General features: G+C 38.2%; 1 protein-coding gene across 1 annotated transcript; it reads left to right on the top strand.

Annotated features, from left to right (window-relative positions):
* Positions 1–612: 612 nt before the first annotated feature.
* wdfy1 (WD repeat and FYVE domain containing 1) lies at positions 613–17,311 on the top strand. Its single transcript, XM_077541771.1, has 12 exons — positions 613–882; positions 4,723–4,790; positions 4,881–4,954; positions 5,125–5,179; positions 8,209–8,359; positions 8,440–8,552; positions 11,034–11,160; positions 12,283–12,388; positions 14,017–14,118; positions 14,231–14,361; positions 14,457–14,565; positions 15,277–17,311. The coding sequence occupies exons 1-12, from the start codon at positions 746–748 to the stop codon at positions 15,334–15,336; spliced, it is 1,233 nt and encodes a 410-aa protein (XP_077397897.1). The 5' UTR covers positions 613–745; the 3' UTR covers positions 15,337–17,311.
* Positions 17,312–19,221: the final 1,910 nt, after the last annotated feature.

Here is a 19,221-nt window from a genome sequence, read left to right as displayed (position 1 = left end):
ATTAGCCTAACAATTAGAAAACAAACAACGTTGCAATGTTTTAATCACCGTCCCAGGTTTTCTATTGTAGCCTTGTCAAAATGTGGCCATTTGTTTGTGAACAAGTAAAATGCTGAAATGTAACAATTTTGGACCATTTGGTTTGCTGGCCCTTTCTGAGTGAAAATACTGAACTTTAAAGAGAATGCCTCACAAAATGGGAACAAATAGCCGAATTGAACATATAATACTGAAATGTGTACACCACATTCATTCCAATTTAACCTGGTACAAGTTCCCCTGTTATAGTTTCCCCAGGCTGAAAACCATGGATTGACTCAAAATATTCCTGGCCCAATTGTAATCGTTAGTATTTTTTTTTATTTTTTTTTGTCATGCATTTTGACATCAGCTTGAAACCGAGACGAAGAGTTATGGAATTTAAAGAAAGGATCGAAATATGAAATTATTTCTCACTGAACACAAAATATTCAGTAGGTCATTCATGTTGCTGTTCAGTTCCTTGTAATAAAACACCAAGTCGTACAAAAAGTAGTGAAGCATTGACAGTGGAACGTGCTTTAAAATGACTTGTCGTGAGTACGGTAGCGGTAGTGTACCACTCTGCATGGGTTGCTGTTCGCATGCATTGAAGTCATTACGGTAATCTAAGCAGCGGCTCGGTGTGTCAGCTGATCCTCCTGGACTGGACTGGGCGAGGGAGAGAATTAGCAGCAGGAAAACATTGTTGCTGGCTAGTTAAACCATGGCTGCCGAGATCCACTCGAGGCCTCAGAGCGCCAGGCCAGTTCTTCTGAACAAAATCGAGGGACACACAGACGCTGTCACCGTTGCCGTGTTAATCCCGAAGGAAGATGGGGTGATCACTGTCAGCGAAGACAGGTGAGTTTTCCAACCTAGCTAACGCTCTTGTTAGCTTTATATTGAAGTAGCCTGCAGGGTTGCTGTCTTTTGTGGGCATCGTATCCTTTACAAGAGGTTTGTTAAATAATAGTAAATGAGTGCCAGGAAACTAAAACAGACCTTTTTCAACTACACTCAAATTGCAGCTGGAAATTTCTGTCTTATAAGTTAGCTAAAGGAATGTTTAAATAAATTGGTACATTAAAGATTAGTTTGTGGAAGATGATGCGCCTGCAAAAATCGTTTTAGGCACTATTGTGTTCGTAAGCCTATGTTCGGTAATTGTCGCTTTTTGAATGAAGGTCTTTGGGACATGGGACACCGAACAGCTAACTGGAGCAGTAAACAACCACAGTTTCTTTTCCTTGTGTTGCCGTATAATCCCTCAAATCGAGGTCTCAACTCTGCGTGCGTGTGTTGTGAAGGCACACTTGTTTGTTGCCCATCCTCAAAGGAACACGGCCTCTGGCTGTGTCCCGTGAACATCACATTTGAGTTGGAACTTGGAACAGTTAAACATGGTTAGATTGTCAAACAGAAAATGCAAGAGGTTAGGAGCTTGCGACACATTCAACAACTGTGTATCGCATCCAGGGAAATGGCTACATTTTAATATGACTACCAAACTAGTTTGCAAGTCAAGGAGCAAGCATTAGCATTTCACATAAATGGGAAGTGGTACAACTTTGCATCGTACTTGATCATTCTACAGGGAAACAGGAGCTGATGAAGGTGCTGACCTCCAGGAGAAAAAGTTGCCTTTTATTTTCGTTGTGACTACATATTTGACTAGAAATAACACAAAAATTGTGTATATTCTTGCTCTAAAGAATTTTCTATCACATGATGGCTATTTAGCATAATTTGGAGATGGAGATAAGAGTTATTCATTTCAATGTTTACGTTTTTGTCGGTATAACCCTAATCAGCTATTTAGAGCATAGTAGGCCTGTGTTCATTAAAAATGATTTCAAGCATTAGATCCATGTTGTGGCTTTCCTATGGCATTTTGGGCACATTGTGTTGCCGCCACAAAGGGGTAGTGATTCCAAAAAGAAAATGTGATGATGAGCATAGAACTAGTAATGCAATCTAGTGCAACATAGAAAGTAGTACCTATATGTTGATCCAGGTTGCTAAGTATAATGTGGTTAAAGCAGATATAAGGCTTAAAGAAGGAATGTGCAAAAAGTGCAAAGTGAGCTACATAGTCTTTCTTTGAAGACAAGCGCCTCCAGAGCACAAGCAGCAATTTTCCTCTGAATGTTTGTCACCGCGTCCGTAAAATTATCAAGAGGTGACAAGATAAATTGATGAATTGTTTAAAGTTATATTGTACAGGTCTTAGGTTCATTTTACCCATGTAAGTAAACTGCATAATGCATGAAGTCAACTTGCCTTCACTCGTACCTTGCTCTGCACCTCCATCTAGTATGCATCTGTCACATGTCATGTAAATGAAAATGTTAGTCAAAATGTTCATTGTTTATTTGCACGGACCCCATATTAAATTCCAATTTCCTGTAGGAAGCCTTTGATAAATTACCTGCACAATTTTTAAGATACAACCACAATTACAGGACACATGTAGAGAGTAGAGAGGCTCAAGCTTTCATACTCAACGTTCATTCTGTGACTGAGTGGAAATTAACTACTCGTACTACCCCATCAAGGACTGTCATGGGAAATAATGTCATTAATTTAGAAAATAATTATTTATTTTAGGGCTACAACCAACAATTATTTTAATAATCAATCTGTCAATTCCTTTGTCGATTAAGAGATTAATCGAATTAAAAAAAAAAAAATGTTTCTGTGTGGTTATTTAATATCAGGACATTATTACAAACTGAATAATGAAAGTAAAACGATTAATCATGATTCAGTCACTGGTTTGATTTGGTCATGTCAGAAAATAAGCACAAATGTTATTTTGAACCAACACAACTAATCAGTCCACTTTCATGGAGAACAATCAAAAATTTGATCATTAACAGTTGAGAAGTTGAAATTCATTTCGACAATTTTTTTTTAAATAAGATAAAAAGCTATCTAAATTATTCATTGATTAGCAAAAATAATTATCAATTAATATGATAATTGGTTAGTTGTTGATTAATAGTTGCACCTCTGATATAGTTGAACAATTCTTGTTTGTTTGTTTGTTTTACAACATACATAAAATATTTTTGGGATTTTTCTCTTATTGGCACAGGATCAAAATCATACATGCATGCAAAAACTATATGCGTACATGTATCTATTAGTAAGTGAAGCTGGTAGTTTATTTGCCAGAATATCAAGGATTTTTCTCACAGCATTCGCTGGCTTGACATTACAATACTCCTAAAATGTTGAGTGTTGGAGAAATGTTGACAGTTTATATATACAAATAGTAAGTCCAAGTTATGTAGCTCTATCACCACTATGCCCGCCACTATGAAAGTAGTGTATGTAAAGTAGGGGTGTGAATTGCCTCGTACTTGACGATTCAATCCGTATAACGACTCATAGGTCACGATTCGATTCGATACTGATTAATCCCGATATGAATTTACAAGTCGATTGTTGCGATTTTTAAAAAAAAATTTTACTCAAATTTAGAAAATACCATTCAGTAAACTTGTACATGTACACTGTAGGATTTGTATGAAGTTGTATTATTTATTGATCTGAAACTTCAGTTTTATAACGGAGCCACTGTATTTAACAAACAGGTTGTAACCTTTTTCATGTTGGAACAGCATTGAAATAAAATATTAAGGCTTAATGTTCCATTAATATAACATTCTTCCATGCTTAAGGTATGAAAGTTAGACGTTTTGTTGAATATTTTTCCATCAAAAATGGATGTTAAAAAAAATCGATTCGGCTGCCTATTGAATCGATTCGAGAATTGCGTGCTGTAGTATCGCGATATATTGCTTGATTTTTTAACACCCGAATGTAAAGTTAGGATGCTTAGGAGCAGTCCATGACCCAAGCCTGCCATGAACTGTAAACAGCTGGAATATAAGCCACACAATGAAGACAGTTTGAAATTGCCATGGGCTGAGTGTGTGTGCTAACCAAGAAAAAAAAAAAGCCCCTACTCGTAACGGTAAATCAAATTTGCAGCTGCTCACATATACAAGCCAAATGCTTTCTGGACAAAAATGTTATGGTTAGACAAGACAATGATTGTTCTATTTGGCCACAGTGACAAGAAATATGGTTACTGGAGTGGAAGTGAAGGTTTTAAACCGAAGATTATTGTACCGCCATCAAGCATGATGTTGGTAACATCATACTCTAGGATGAGCAACTATTGCTGCAGTGCACAGAGTGAGTTGAATACTGAAGAGGAAGACTACCTCCAAATTCACCTGAAATCCACATCCAGCCTACTGAAACCTTGGCAACAGTGGGGGTTCCAACAGGACAGGGATTGTAAAGATAAATCAACACCGGTTTTTGACTAGTTGCATCAGGCCTCCATGCTTTGATACCAGTGCCGTGCGCACATTTCTTTTCCAAGCCTCTTGTTAACACACATACAAATACATTGCGACATACAGTATCACATTTATTTGTCTTTTGTGGAAGGAACTAGGGCTGAGTTTTCAGCTGAAAATATGGGCAGTTCTAATTGATGCATTTACTTTCCCTGATTAAAAACTAAAACTTATCTTTCTCAGTTGTTCCTGATGTGTGATTCAAAGAAATTAGCGATCCTCTATTTCCCACGTTGATGTTTTTAAAGCATCGATCATAAAACAGAAGGAAGCATACCGTAATTGTTCAGTTTTCTGATAATTGCATTCTGCGTTTCATTTCAAGAACCATCCGGATTTGGCTGAAGAGGGACAGCGGTCAGTACTGGCCAAGCATCTACCATACAGTCTCCTGTAAGTAAGACTGCACCACAGCAGCTACAAATGTAGCATGATTTTCATCCATTTTACACATGTGCTAATGGTAACAATTTCCTGTCTCAGCTCCCTGCTCGTGTATGTCATATCACCATGACAGCAGACGCATCTTCATCGGCCAGGACAATGGAGCGGTTGTGGTGAGTGCAACTCGCTTTGGTGTCCGGCTTACCGGCAGTCTTTTGATTGTTAAGACTCGACTTCTTTTCAATATAAAAAGAGGCTCATTTAAATGGGTCTCCTCCAAATGCCTTTGAGGGTGGTTTAGTTATTTGATTTGAAACGTGTTTTTTGTTTGCTTGCCCCGAAGGAGTTTCTCATCTCTGAAGATTTCAACAAGATGAACCATGTAAAAACATACCCAGGTGAGAGGTTTCGATAATGACACAATACAATGTGAGGTCATTGCTGGCCAAGAGGTGTTCTTTGTGTGTACGTGCCATTTTGTTTTGAGGAGAAGTAATTATGTGTGATATATATTAGGATTAAAAAGCAGGTTTATATAAATATTCAGATTTTTTTATGGTAAAAGAGCGTGCAATTATTATAGTTAGTTAGTCAGTTATTTAGTTGCTGGACACCACTTGGTCTTGTTGGGCTTTGGCTGGGCATGGGCTTAGAGTGGGCTTTGTTGTTGAGCCCCACTTGGGCAGTAAGTGGGCAGTAGATGGTCAAAACTAAGTATGGGCAATAAGTGGGGTCTGGCTGGGCTTCACTGCAAAATATTCCAATTTTGCACAATAACGGCATGCGCGATAGAGCTTACTACCTGGCATATATTCCTTTACAATTAAGTAAGATTTTCTTTTGGAAAAAAATGCACCAAAAAAAAAATTGCATTTCATTTCATATTGACACCTTCTTAAAATAATCATATTTTTTCAGGAAACACAAAAAAACCTAATAATAATAATTTGCATCGTAAGGAGATGATTTAGGAAGAAAAAAAAACATGACTTAGGTGATTTATTTTAAGAGGGTGACGATATGTATTATTTGGACTATTACTTGGCCATTTCATACAAGTTTGATAGTAGGCATGTAGCCATAATGCTACGTTTTCACCAAATCCGAAAAGGCGAACTGGAACGCTTCATTCGCGAGCGTTTCACCGCATAGAGTGTTTTTGGAACGGTTGCTGCTTATTCGCGCTTTCGTGCTCACCGGAGCGGAGGAGGCGTGTCCCTTGGTGAACAAGGAAGTGGAGCACTTTAGCGAGTCAACAAAAAGTGAGCACCGCCAACTACTTTCACTTCTTTCCTGGGACTAAACAGCCGTGGCACTATTTTCTTCTTTTTTTTTTGAGGTACGTGATAGCACTTTCGCTTTTTTTAGTGGCAATCGGGCGGCCGACATTTGAGCTAAAAATAGCTTTGGCGTTAATAATAAGCACTGCTGCCAACTCGGTACAGTTCAAAAGCAAGTAAACAGACTTACCAGCACTTTCTTGATCATTATTCTGTCACGGCTGGCCGTGTTGCTGCGCTCGGGGTGACAATAGAGAGGACGCTGTGTGTGACGTGGCCCGTACTCGAAGCCGATTGGCTACCGCGAGGTGAAACGCAAAAAAAGTTCAATTTTTTTAATTTCGAATATGCGAATGTGCGGATTTTCGGTGCGAATGTGCGGATTTTCGCTGCCGCGCACCGCGTCCCAACGCGCGAAACGCGTCCTCCGCGCCGCCCCACGCACTTTCATTCCGTTGCGCGCGAACTCCATTGACTACAATGCAAACGCGCCGCCGAATCGCCGTCCCTCGCTTTTGGTGAGAACGCAGTATTAGGGCAATATCGTGATATCATGATATTAAAACTGCCACGATATCATCGTCATCATGTTCACAATATTTAAAAGGAACACATCTGTTAAAAAGTCAGGTTGATTTCCATTTATGTAGTTCTAGCACCCTATAGTGGCTAGTTTATTAGTGCAATTTAATTTTCATTAGGGATATTTTGGCCTTCTATGTTTAAAATCGATGCTAATTGTCAGATGAAGGGGAACCTAATTTGCTTGTGAAGCGATAAATGTGTTCTTGCATTCCATTCGCCAACCCCCCCACCACCACCACAATATCGTGATAATTATCGTATCGTGACCTTCATATCCTGATATTGTATCGTGATGTTGGGATATTGTTACATCCCTATGTGATAGCACAAGATTAATATTCAAAGCTAGAAGAAAGCGCTGCACGGCATTTCAAAAAGATATGGGAAAACCCCTCCCCCTTCAAGCCAATTAAAGGACGTCTGCCAACTAGCAACTTTTTGCCACCTCAACAAGCACTTCAGGCAGCAGGTTCATTTGAACGGGAAAATGAATAATTCGGTTTGACAGTGATTGAACACTGACCATTTGTTGTTCATTGGCGTTCAATAATAATAAAAAGGTAATTGATCGTATTATTGGTCTCCTTGTTAATGAGCTTGTAACAAAATAACTGTGTGGCATGAGTGTGAAGGGATCCCTTATGGGTACAATCAGGAACACCATAATCAGCCTAGCTAGGGTGGGACCCAGGTGGGAGATAACTGAGTTGCCCAAGAGGGTTTTAGCTAGGGCTCATATGAGGCCCAACTTGAGCCCATCTGCACAGCAAAAAAATGGTTTAAAAGGACAGGGTAGAATACACCAAAATCATTACGTGATATTTCAAAAATGAAATTTCTGCCTTGGACACACGTGTCGTACATATGGTACCTTAAAGTTTTTATTTTATGATTTACAAGTGCTCAATGTAGCCACCACCAGCAGCACAAACAACATCAAGCCAATATGAAAATTCCTCCCAAACCTCATCATGTTGCAGTCCACCGTATTGTTGATTGTTATTTGATCTTTCATGTCATTGATATTTATTGGAAGTGTTTGAATATCACCTTTGTCTTTAACATAACCAGTAATCTCCGGATTGATGATAACGCATAAACATGAACAATAACATGAATGCCCATCAGTTGCATGTTTAGTTGCATTTGGTCATTGTTTGCTTCTTCAACATGCAAACCAAAGTAGAAAAAAAAACTGGACTCTGATTGGCTGCTGTTCGCAACATTTACACTCTATCTAATCGAGTAAATATGTTCACAGCTCACAACTGCTTATCGTAATATCACAAACGTGGATCATATAATCACCCAGCTGTATGTATATTGCACTTTGGGAGATAATAGACGGGCTGGGCAGTTGTGGAGGGCAAACAGGCTCGGCACCATAAAAGAAAAATCTGTGCAGTCCCCATCTTTGTTTGTGTTGGTAAAGTGTAGTGTTTCCTAAACTGGTTGCCAATTACAGGGCACAATTAGACAACCATGTGCGCTTTCAATGTTTTCATCTTAAAGGTGTGATTTGACATGGCACATGTGTATGTGTGTTTGTGTGTGTTTTGCAGCCCACCAGAACCGCGTCTCAGATATGGTGTTTACGCTGGAGAGCGAGTGGGTAGTGAGCACCGGCCATGACAAGAGTGTGAGCTGGATGTGCACCCAGAGTGGGAGCATGCTAGGGAGGCACTATTTCACTTCATGGGCCTCCTGCTTACAGTATCCCTCATTCACCTTGTTGTTTGTTAGGTACAGAACTGTTTCATTTGAGTGGTTTGAACCCTTAAAGTCCTGTTCAGATATGATCATGAGACTCAGCATGCCTTTGTTGGCGATTACTCTGGGCAGATTACACTGCTGAAGCTGGAGAGACAGACATACTCCATTATCACTACATTGAAGGGCCATGAAGGTATTTGATGCATTATGTCAATGAGATGTCCCCGCTAAGATACAAAGTGTGTGTGCGTGTGTATATTTATTTATGAATATACTGTATAGATGTGTATGTATGTACTGTATATACGTACCTGCATATGTATATGAGGGCTGTGCCTGAATCGAGGGTGACACAAAGTAGCGAGTTGCAAAAACTTGCATTATAGTATATATATTTATTTTTAACCTCACACAGGTAAAGATGAAAAATATGGCTGTCAAAATTAAATAATTTATTTAAATTTCATTTAAGCGTTAAAATAAATTAACTCGGTGTGCAGCCAAACTTGGAGGAGTCACTGGCGGGAAGAGTATTTTTACTTTCTGATTTACTTGCTTGATGCTTATTGGAGAACTCTAAAAGTAATGTGCGCATGTTGCAGAGCCAAATTCAAATAGCGTATTATTTGTACGCCTTTGGGGTACCATCTGAGAGCTATGAGAACAGTCTTTGATTCTAAATATACTTTCTATTTGGTTATTTTATATAATTTCAAGATTTTACTCAAGTAAATATTACAATTTTTGAAGAAAAAAGTAGAAGCTGAAGGGGAAAAAATGTGATTAATCTTGATTAAATCAAAATTGTGTGATTAATTAGTTACAAATTTCGAATCATTTCACAGCACGAAAATAAATCACGAGTGTAACATAGTTTTGGGGCTGGAACGGATTATCATTTCACATTTTAATCTATAACTGCCATTTGAGGTCATTTAAATCCCATTAAATAATAAAGTACCTTAATTTACCATACTGTAATTGGCTGGCAACCAGTTCAGGGTGTACCCCGCCTACTGCCCAAAGCCAGCTGGGATAGGCTCCAGCACCCCCCGCGACCCTTGTGAGGAGCAAGCGGTTCAGAAAATGGGTGTATGGATAATTTAAAAGAAACAATTACAGGATATTAAAACTGTAGTACAGTACTTCATGAAAGCCGGCAGATTAGCTTTTGTGTTTAATCAAAATAATAATTGTTTAGAAAATATTGGCTAAACTACAAATTAAATCAGTTAAAAAATTGGTTGGTGAGTACCACATCAATCTCTCAAGTGTAAGATTATTTAATGGTTGTTTTGCTGTATTTTTTTCTCACTAAACGGCACCAAATGTAAACAATAATTGGTTAATAAACAGCAATAGGGGAAAATATTTTGATTAATTAATGGAATAATTGCTAGAATAATCAAATCTAAAAATATTTGATAGTGACAGTCCATCCATCATCCATGTAATTTCATGCACTTCAACCTGTTAACCTTTGAAATGAGCCTTGTGGCTATTTTGTGAAACACTCACGTCACTTGAAATGAGGGATTTGTGTAGTCTTGCAGTTGTTGCCGCCTTTTGAATGAGTGTACTTGTAATTGTGTAAAAGCAGTTGGACTTGATAACATCACTCAAATACTTCCTTGTGTTCTTATTTGGCCATTTTGAACAAACAGTGCAAATAAAGATGAGTCATCGAACCAGATGATAATCTCGATGACTAAACATGCTTATTTTTACCCTAGCTGAATTTCTTACTGTTCAAACATTTAATTACACAAGCTAAGAGTTTGCTTATGAAACATTCATGTTGCCAAATATTTAAGTATGGAAGTTTAAAAGCCTCCAATACAAATGCATTCCTTCCTTCCTTATTTTATCTACTAATCAAAAGTCCAGGGTGTGGTACTCTGATCATACTGGGTACAACAGCCACTTCCATATAAAAAATAATGACTTAAATGATTAATCCAGCTATAAAACTACAGTAGAAAATGTGTACTTTTTTTTTTTAATCCCCACTATTAAGTTTAATTTACTACTGTGCTTTAATAGCACAGGCTTTAGCAAATTTACAATCTGCAGTTATGAGGCGGATGCTGTAATATGTGCAATTTTATAATAATAATAATAATAATAATAATAACAATAATAATAATAATAATAATAATTAAAAAAAGAAGTTACACCTTTTACTATACTCCAACGGCGTATTAGGACCATGCTTGTGTGAATGAAGTCGTATATTTTTGAGCGAAAAAAATGTTTGATCATTTTTACACATGCCTCAGCCCTAATGACACCCATTCTTGCCTCTCTTTCATAATACCATTACAACTTTATGCTTGCGGGAGTGTCGAATTCCCTTGTCACCCCCTGATATTTCATTTTTTATAAGAAATTGTAAAGAATTATATATTTAACACTGTTTATGTTAGAAATTAACTAGTAGTTCATGTGCACTATTCCTATGTACATTACATTGTAAATTTTTGGTTTCCTTATTGCTACTTGAGTTGTAGTTGTATTTTATTCCATCAGATGGCAGTATTAACATACGTACCGTGTTCTGGTTGGGAATAATGCTATGAAGGCCAACAAAAGTCCACTAGGTGGCGCCCAGAAGCCAATTCTTGCTTTATACTGCTGCATGTCACAGGTGACGTCTTCCCTGTGGATTTTTCAGGCACTGTAGCATCCTTGTGGTGGGACCCCGTCCAGAGACTGCTGTTCTCAGGTGCCTCTGACCACAGTGTCATCATGTGGGACATAGGGGGACGCAAAGGACGAACCTTACTGTTGCAGGGACACCAGTGAGTCCACCAGTCTTGTGCTTGTGTGATTGAAATGTTTTTGAAAATAAAATGATGTCTTAAATGAATAGGTGTCACTAGAAGTGTCTGCCTGTTTATCATACTGGTAGTGTTCTGCTAGACTCTCTTGTCACATGCAGGTCTCAACAATGTCACTAACAGCTGACTATTTAGTCTTGATCGCCACTTCTCTATCACCATCCAGATTTCAGCATAGTCAAGCACCATTTCCTTACACTTCCCTCTAGTTTGAATGTGATTGTTTTTTTAAATTTTTGAATACTGTAATGTACGCACACAAACATTAGATGATGGTGACATTATGTGTAGGAGAGATCAGGCAGAAAACTAATATACTGTATGCACTAAATCAGTGGCTCTCAAATGGGGTTACGAGTGTCCCTGGGAGCACATGAAGGCACTCCAGGGGGTCCATGAGATATTAAAATATATTTAAAAAGTATTTGTAAATATTTCTAAAACTATACGAGTTAATCAAGTGAACTTTTTAATCAGAAGGCAATTGAATTTCAGTGTCCTAAAAACTCAGCATTTTCCCATACCAGAATAAATTGTTGTCATATGCCACCTAGAATCACCTCTAAAATGCAGTTTGTTTGTTTGTTTTTTTAGAACAGAGCAAAGATGACACTTTATGCTGATAATCTGTATGTGGACAAATCTTTATAATCAAATTATTTGTTTATTCTTTTTTTTTTTTTTTGGTTATGTCTTTTTATTTCCATGTAGTTCAACAGACCACATAAATACAAATAAAGTTCCAAAGTTTAAGAATAAATCAGACAATGATGGTACAGCGCTCTGTTTTATTTATTTATTTATTTATTTAATTTTTTAAATTTATTTATTCATTCTTCAATCAGAAATGCTTTGCTCCGGTTTGGGGCACTTGACTGAAAAAAATATTTCACAAGGGGTACATCACTGATAAAAGGTTGAGAACCACTGCACTAAATGATACCACAAGTCGTCTGACTTGAACTTTAGAGCACTTTCTAGCACAGCAAAATTTCTGCAAGTAATGAACAATAACTCACTAATGTTTGTGAATAATGACTAAAATGTGATGGAACACTGTTCTCTATTCTTCAACTGACCTAGTGAGCGTGTCCAGGCACTGCGCTACCTCCAGTTGACCAGGCAGTTGGTGTCGTGTTCATCTGATGGAGGCATAGCCGTGTGGAACATGGACACAGCCAGAGAAGAGGTTTGCATCAATATTATATCTGTGACAAAAAAAAATGTCTGTGGCTAATTTGTTGCATTGCATGACTGAGGGGCATTCCTTGTTGAGGTGAGACCAAGAAATCCAAATCACTGGATGTTGAATAACTGATCTGGTGTTGTGTTTTTAATTCATTGAAACCAAAAATGGGCGGCATGGTGAATGACTGGTTAGCACGTCTGCCTCCCAGTACTGAGGACTCGGGTTCGAGTCCAGGCTCCGGCCTTCCTGGGTGGAGTTTGCATGTTCTCCCCATGCCTGCGTGGGTCTTCTCCGGGTACTCCGATCTCCTCCCACATTCCAAAGACATACATGGCAGGTTAATTGGGCACTCCAAATTGTCCCTAGTTGTGCTTGTGGATGGTTGTTCGTCTCTGTGTGCCCTGCAATTGACTGGCAACCAGTTCAGGGTGTACCTCGCCTGCTCCCCATAGCCAGGTGAGACCTATCTCACCTGGCCAGCACCCTCCGTGACCCTTGTGAGGAGCAAGCGGTTCAAAAAATGGATGGATGGATGGATGGATGGATGGATGAAACCAAAAACGTGTAAATACTGTGACCTTCACTCCCAAATGCGTATTTCTACATTTCTAATGTTTTTTTTGTTTTTTGTTGTTGTTTTTTTTTAAATGCAAGGGCAGACAGAAGGCTTTTAAGCCGCTTCTGACATGAAGAGGTGGCTTAAAACAATGGTAGTTATTACAAATAAACGGCCAGCAGGTGGCAGGAAAGTATAAGAGATCAGCCAGGCCCATGTTGATGGAATCTATAATAACTTTATATATATATATATATATATATATATATATATTAGGGGTGTTAAAAAAAATCGATTCGGCGATACTACATCGCGCGATTCTCGAATCGATTCAATAATCGGCAGAATCGATTTTTATTTTTAATTTTTTTTTTTTATTTTTTTTATTTTAGGATTCACACCTTGAGCATGGAAGAATGCTATATGAACGGAACATTAAGCCTTAATATTTTATTTTAATGCTGTTCAAACATGAAACAGATTACAACCTCTATAAGACTGAAATTTCAGATAAATAAATAATACATTTTCATATAAATCTTACACTCTACAAGCTTACTGATTAGTATTTTCTAAATTTGAATGAAAAAAAATCGCAACAATCGACTTATAAATTCGTATCGGGATTAATCGGTATCGAATCGAATCGTGACCTATGAATCGTGATACGAATCGAATCGTCAGGTACTAGGCAATTCACACCCCTAATATATATATATATATATATATATATATATATATATATATGTATGAATTAGCAACTGTTTCCGTTTTGCAGCAATTAACATTAGAATATATATTGATTAAATTGTGTAATTTGTTGAAAATTAAGAAATACAATTAACATACAGCCAAATTATTACCCCATTTCAGAGTGGGAGAAAATGATCTTCTACACACTGTATGAATTTGATGTGGCTCAATAGTGTGTCACCTCCATGTGCTTATATGCACTCTCGACATGTATCTTATCACATCAGATTTTACACGAAGAAGCTGATACATTTTCTCTCCATCTGGTTTTGATTTATTTAAATAAATAAATAAATAAAAACGTCTCTTTTATCTTCAGGCACCTCAGTGGTTGGAAAGTGACTCCTGCCAGAAGTGTGAGCAGCCTTTCTTTTGGAATGTCAAGCAGATGTGGGACACTAAAACCCTGGGGCTCAGACAGGTACGAGTGTTGTTCCACCAGCAAGGTACATTTGAGGCACATATTACTTTAGGTTGTGTATCATTTTGCTGTCTTTAGCCCTATAAGTGACTGTGTGTTTTCTGTTTTCCAGCACCATTGCAGGAAATGCGGCAAAGCCGTGTGTGGTAGATGTAGTTCGAAACGCTCCACATTCCCAATTATGGGTTTTGAGTTTCCTGTGCGGGTGTGTGACACCTGTTTTGAGTCCATCAAAGAAGAAGAGTGAGTCAAGTCGATATGTGTATACATTTTTCACTAAACATTGCAGTTTTTTTGGGACAAAGTCGATGAGCCGTGCATTTGTTTGCATGTTTCAGTCGAACACCATTGGCCACGTTCCATGAGGGGAAACACAACATTGCCCACATGGATATGGACCCATCAAGAGGCCTGATGGTCACCTGTGGAAGCGACCGCATTGCCAAGGTTGAAAATGGTTCATCTGAAGCTGTACATTAAATATACAGTATACTTGATCATCTGTTCTGTACTGTAAACAAAGGTCCCTTGGGACAAAATTATATCCGGAATGGTGCTTTATTTTTTCACCATAAAAGTTTTAGTCTCAAATACATTTCAACGAGGGAAAATTAGACTGTCTGGAAATAAAAAGTGAGGGTGAGGAAGGGATTTTTGTTTCAAAGAGTGCAGTAGTGAATTGTATCAGTCAGTTCCTCTCCTCAAACTGAGTGTCTTCTCTCCTTTTTTTTGTCATGTTTAATAAATGTCAAACAGGTAAACCTAATAGTCTGACTGGTCAAATTCAGAGTAAAGCATCAAATTCCGTATCAAACTTATTGCATGTCTTTGCAATATGGATATTGCATAGGCTAATATTGCGATATCGATATTTTTTAATATACTGTGCAGCCCTAGTGTATAATACTGTCAAAGTACCATTTAATTAGTTATTACATGCATAATTCAACAGGAAATTGGCTCATAACCGTCACTAATATCTAAAGGATAGTCGTCACAAAAGAAGCAACAACTTTTTGAAGCAGGATCATATAACAGCAAAAAAGTTGTTAACAAAATGACATGATTGTGTAACGCTTAAAAGTAGAAGTGTATCATGTGACATCTCAAGAGTGACCTGAGTGTTTGTGACTTGTCACGGGGTGTTTGTCTCTCCAGATCTGGGATATGACGCAGGTGGTTGGCTGTAGCTTGGCAACAGGCTTCTCTCCACGCTGATTGGTCCAGTCACTCCTCTGGTGTCATGGAAACCCCTCTGTACAGTGCATCATCGCCATCATGCCTGGACTCTGCAGCTTCTGGGGGATGTGCACGTGTGTGCATTGATGTGTGTGTGCGTGTGTGAGTGAATGCCAGTAGCGTAGGCCTCCATGTTTTGTTTTGTTTTGTTTTGTTTTGTTTTTTGCTTGATCCTTTGGAATGATCTATTTCACAACTTCACTTGAACATGAAATTGTGTATGTGTGCACACCCGACCCCACACAGAGCACTAAGCACAATGATGTGTGTGTAAATGTGTGCATGTGCCCTAATGTTATTAGTGTTTATGTTCATTTCTTTGTTTTGATAAATGTTGACAGTGGTCTTTTTTTCTTTTTCTTTTTTTTTTTAAATCCTCGTACTGTAATATTACAACTCACAAATTCCTGACCTGCCAACAGCTGTAAAAACATCCACATGCTCCTGTTGCATATTTTTTCAGTCTACTAACTGTCTTACTCAGTAACATGTATAAACACGGCACCTGTACATACCTTGCTTTATGTTGAAAGTGATAATAGTTGATTGGAATAATTTTCTGGTAACCCCCATGAGGTTTTTTTTTTTTCTTTTTTTTTCTTCTTCCCCTGTTTCTTTTTCACCAGATGGCCTTAAATCACTCTCAGGAGGTTTTACATCACTGGGCGGGGCTCTTCATTTTAGGTGTGACCATGACCACTTTGTCAACCATTCAAATGTGTGACTCGTCCATAAATCATATAATGGGTACATTTTAAAATGGCGCTGTGATGCAGCTGCTTTGATGCTGACCCACCCTTGTCCTGATCCTAAGTGAGGCAAGAACAACTAGAGTGTGTTGCTATAGCAACAGATCGTCTTTGCAAAGTAGCAGCAACAAAGGTGCTGTTGCTAAGGTGGGCAAATTGACTGTTGAGCTCAAGTTGAGTCAACAAATTGCACTGTTTGGAGGTAGATTTACCACATGTGACACTGATGGAGAAAACGCCGCTGCCTTTTGGGAGTTACTAGTAAGATACATTTGTTGAGCAAAATTTGATTTTTACACACAAAGGATTTTGGACAGGTGCTAGAATTTTGTGTAACACTAAATGCTGCACATTCACTTTTTTTCCCGGCTGCATCAGGGCTGCCGATGGTCCTTCAAATGCCTTATAGACGGGAGGACACATCCTCAAAGCTTTGTTGGTGGCATTTCAGTACTTGTGATTGTCCCCATGCACTTGTCATCAACTTCTGGATGTCTCCCATTGTGTGTGTGTGTGTGTGTGTCTTCTTTTCTTTGTATGTCAACAAAAGGATTCCACATTGCAGGAAACTCGTCTTTACACTAAGTGAAAATATAGTTGGATTTGTAGCGCTCCTCTTAAGTGCTGTGCTTCTGCCTGCCTTATTCAGTTCTGTAAAAGTGAACATCAATATATTCCTGATCACATTCCAGTTTTATGTAGTGTATCTTTATATTTGTAGTAAAGTATTTATTATCTATGTAAAAAGTTTAGTTACAGTATGCTTTTCCTTATTGTTGTATAATGTCAAACAAATGCCTTTGTATTACAGTACGTGTGCATTTTACACAAATATATAGGCTGAAATTACCTACAGTTTCAACCATGTGAACTCAAAAGTTTAGCTTGGTGGAAAACTGCCTCATATCCAAATTAAAATGTTATTTCTCTTCACTGACTATAGTCAAATGGGAAATTCTCAAAGGTACATGCAGCAATGTATAATTGTCATATGTCATTGACTAATACTGTTCTATAATGGTTGTTTATTGTTTGACCAGGGTGTCCAAAGCTTGACCCATTTTTTTAGTGGCACATACAAACAATATTTTACAGGGTCCCCAATGCTCTTTTGGTTGTGGATATTAAAATAGTGGATGGGTGCGACCCACCTGACAACTACTATCTTTGAAAAAATGAATAAAGCAAAACAATCAAAACTACCACCCACTGTTGATGCGAAAATGGTCATGTGTAGCTTTTTGAGATATGCAAAGAAAATGTGACACTTTTGTTTTTATTTCTCGTGTATAATATGGCCCTTCAATTCTAGATGAGATTTTTCCCCAACCAAAAAAAAAAACCATTTTATTCTTAAAAAAAAAAAAAAAAAAAAAAAAAAATCAGGTAAAAACCGATCCGCTTAATACAGATTGATCATCTTTGGACCTTGATATAGAGTGCAGGGGGAGATTTATTCGAGTGAGATACAGAGCTGCAGGCCACTCCAAAATCATGGCAAAATTATTTACCTGATCACCTTTTAATAGAATGGTGTGATGCTCTTTCTTAAAATAATTGTAGAATTTAGCATCTTTAAACAAGTTGAACAATCCCATATTGGCCCTTGCATCCTGTAGTTTTCTGTATGTGGCCCTTAGCACACCCCTGTCGTAGACTTAAAATCCATTGTAGACATGGTGAAAGTAGCTTTTGCCTTTTCTTGACGTATCTAGGATCCATTTAAAAAGAAGACATTTAGGTTTATTGATAATTGAATAAATGTCTGACAGTCTTCAGTCAAATCACAGCACTTAATATGCGCTTGACACTGAAATATGCACTTGGTTTTGGGGGAATTCCTGTTGTGCTATTAGCACAACACCCCATACTCTGTGACGTTCCTTACTATCTTAACCAGGAGTTCTTACATCTAGCTAATTGAACCATTTGTATTCAATCAATTCAAACATACATATTCCATCATATAGGTCCCTTTTAAGTTGGTAATTGTGGTTTCTTTGTCTTATACTGTGAAAGACTGGACTCTTCTACCAACCTACTTATGTTGCAGTGTTACTTCTAGGGGTGAGGCGGAGGACAATTGTGACTATTATCGCACTGCTAATATATATATATATATATATACATATATATATATATATATATATATATATATATATATATGTATCCATCCATCCATTTTCTTGACCGCTTATTCCTCACAAGGGTCGCGGGGGCTGCTGGCGCCTATCTCAGCTGGCTCTGGGCAGTAGGCGGGGGACACCCTGGACTGGTTGCCAACCAATCGCAGGGCACACTGAAACGAACAACCATCCACACTCACACGCACACCTAGGGACAATTCGGAGCACCCAATTAACCTGCCATGCATGTCTTTGGAATGTGGGAGGAGACCGGAGTACCCGGAGAAGACCCACGCGGGCACGGGGAGAACATGCAAACTCCACCCAGGAAGGTCCGAGCCTGGACTCGAACCGGAGACCTCAGAACTGGGAAGCGGACGTGCTAACCACTCGACTACCGTGCCGCCCATATATATGTATGTATATATATATATATGAAAGAGTCAAACTTTAAAATAGCAACAAAACATTTTTGCCATCATTTCCATACCAATCACTCTTGTACTGTTTTTGCAACAAGGAATTTATGCTACTATTAGAAATTTGAAGGCTTTTCGGGTTCGTATAGGGCCATGTAATGGTGTATTTAAAAATCTGCAATATCCACAGGGTAACTAAATATGCTAATCGAGTCAAATCTTTTTTCTTTTTTTTTTTCTTCATGTGCAATCATGCTTCTTACATTCGGAGCATCTCATGCGTTCTGTGCTCATCAGTGGCACCCTTTCACATCCTTTGTTTTTGTCCACTTCCTAATGGTTATTTGCTTTCACGACATCTAATGGAGCACTTAGTATATATTTGAAGCGCTCCGAGTCTTGTTTCGGTCGTCAAACACGAGAGAAGCTGAGGGCCTTGGTGTGTTTACAAGTGGCAACTGTATTGTAACCTCAAATGATTACCCTACGAGCCTTTTCAAATGGATTTCTGTGTGATTTCACGTTTTATGTTTGCAGTCTGCTTGTAAAAATGTTATAAAGTGACAAATT

Source organism: Festucalex cinctus, chromosome 13 (assembly GCF_051991245.1).
Source record: "Festucalex cinctus isolate MCC-2025b chromosome 13, RoL_Fcin_1.0, whole genome shotgun sequence".
Taxonomy (NCBI): domain Eukaryota; kingdom Metazoa; phylum Chordata; class Actinopteri; order Syngnathiformes; family Syngnathidae; genus Festucalex; species Festucalex cinctus.
Note: the sequence above shows the minus strand (reverse complement) of the source record. Positions and strands in the feature narration are given on the sequence as shown.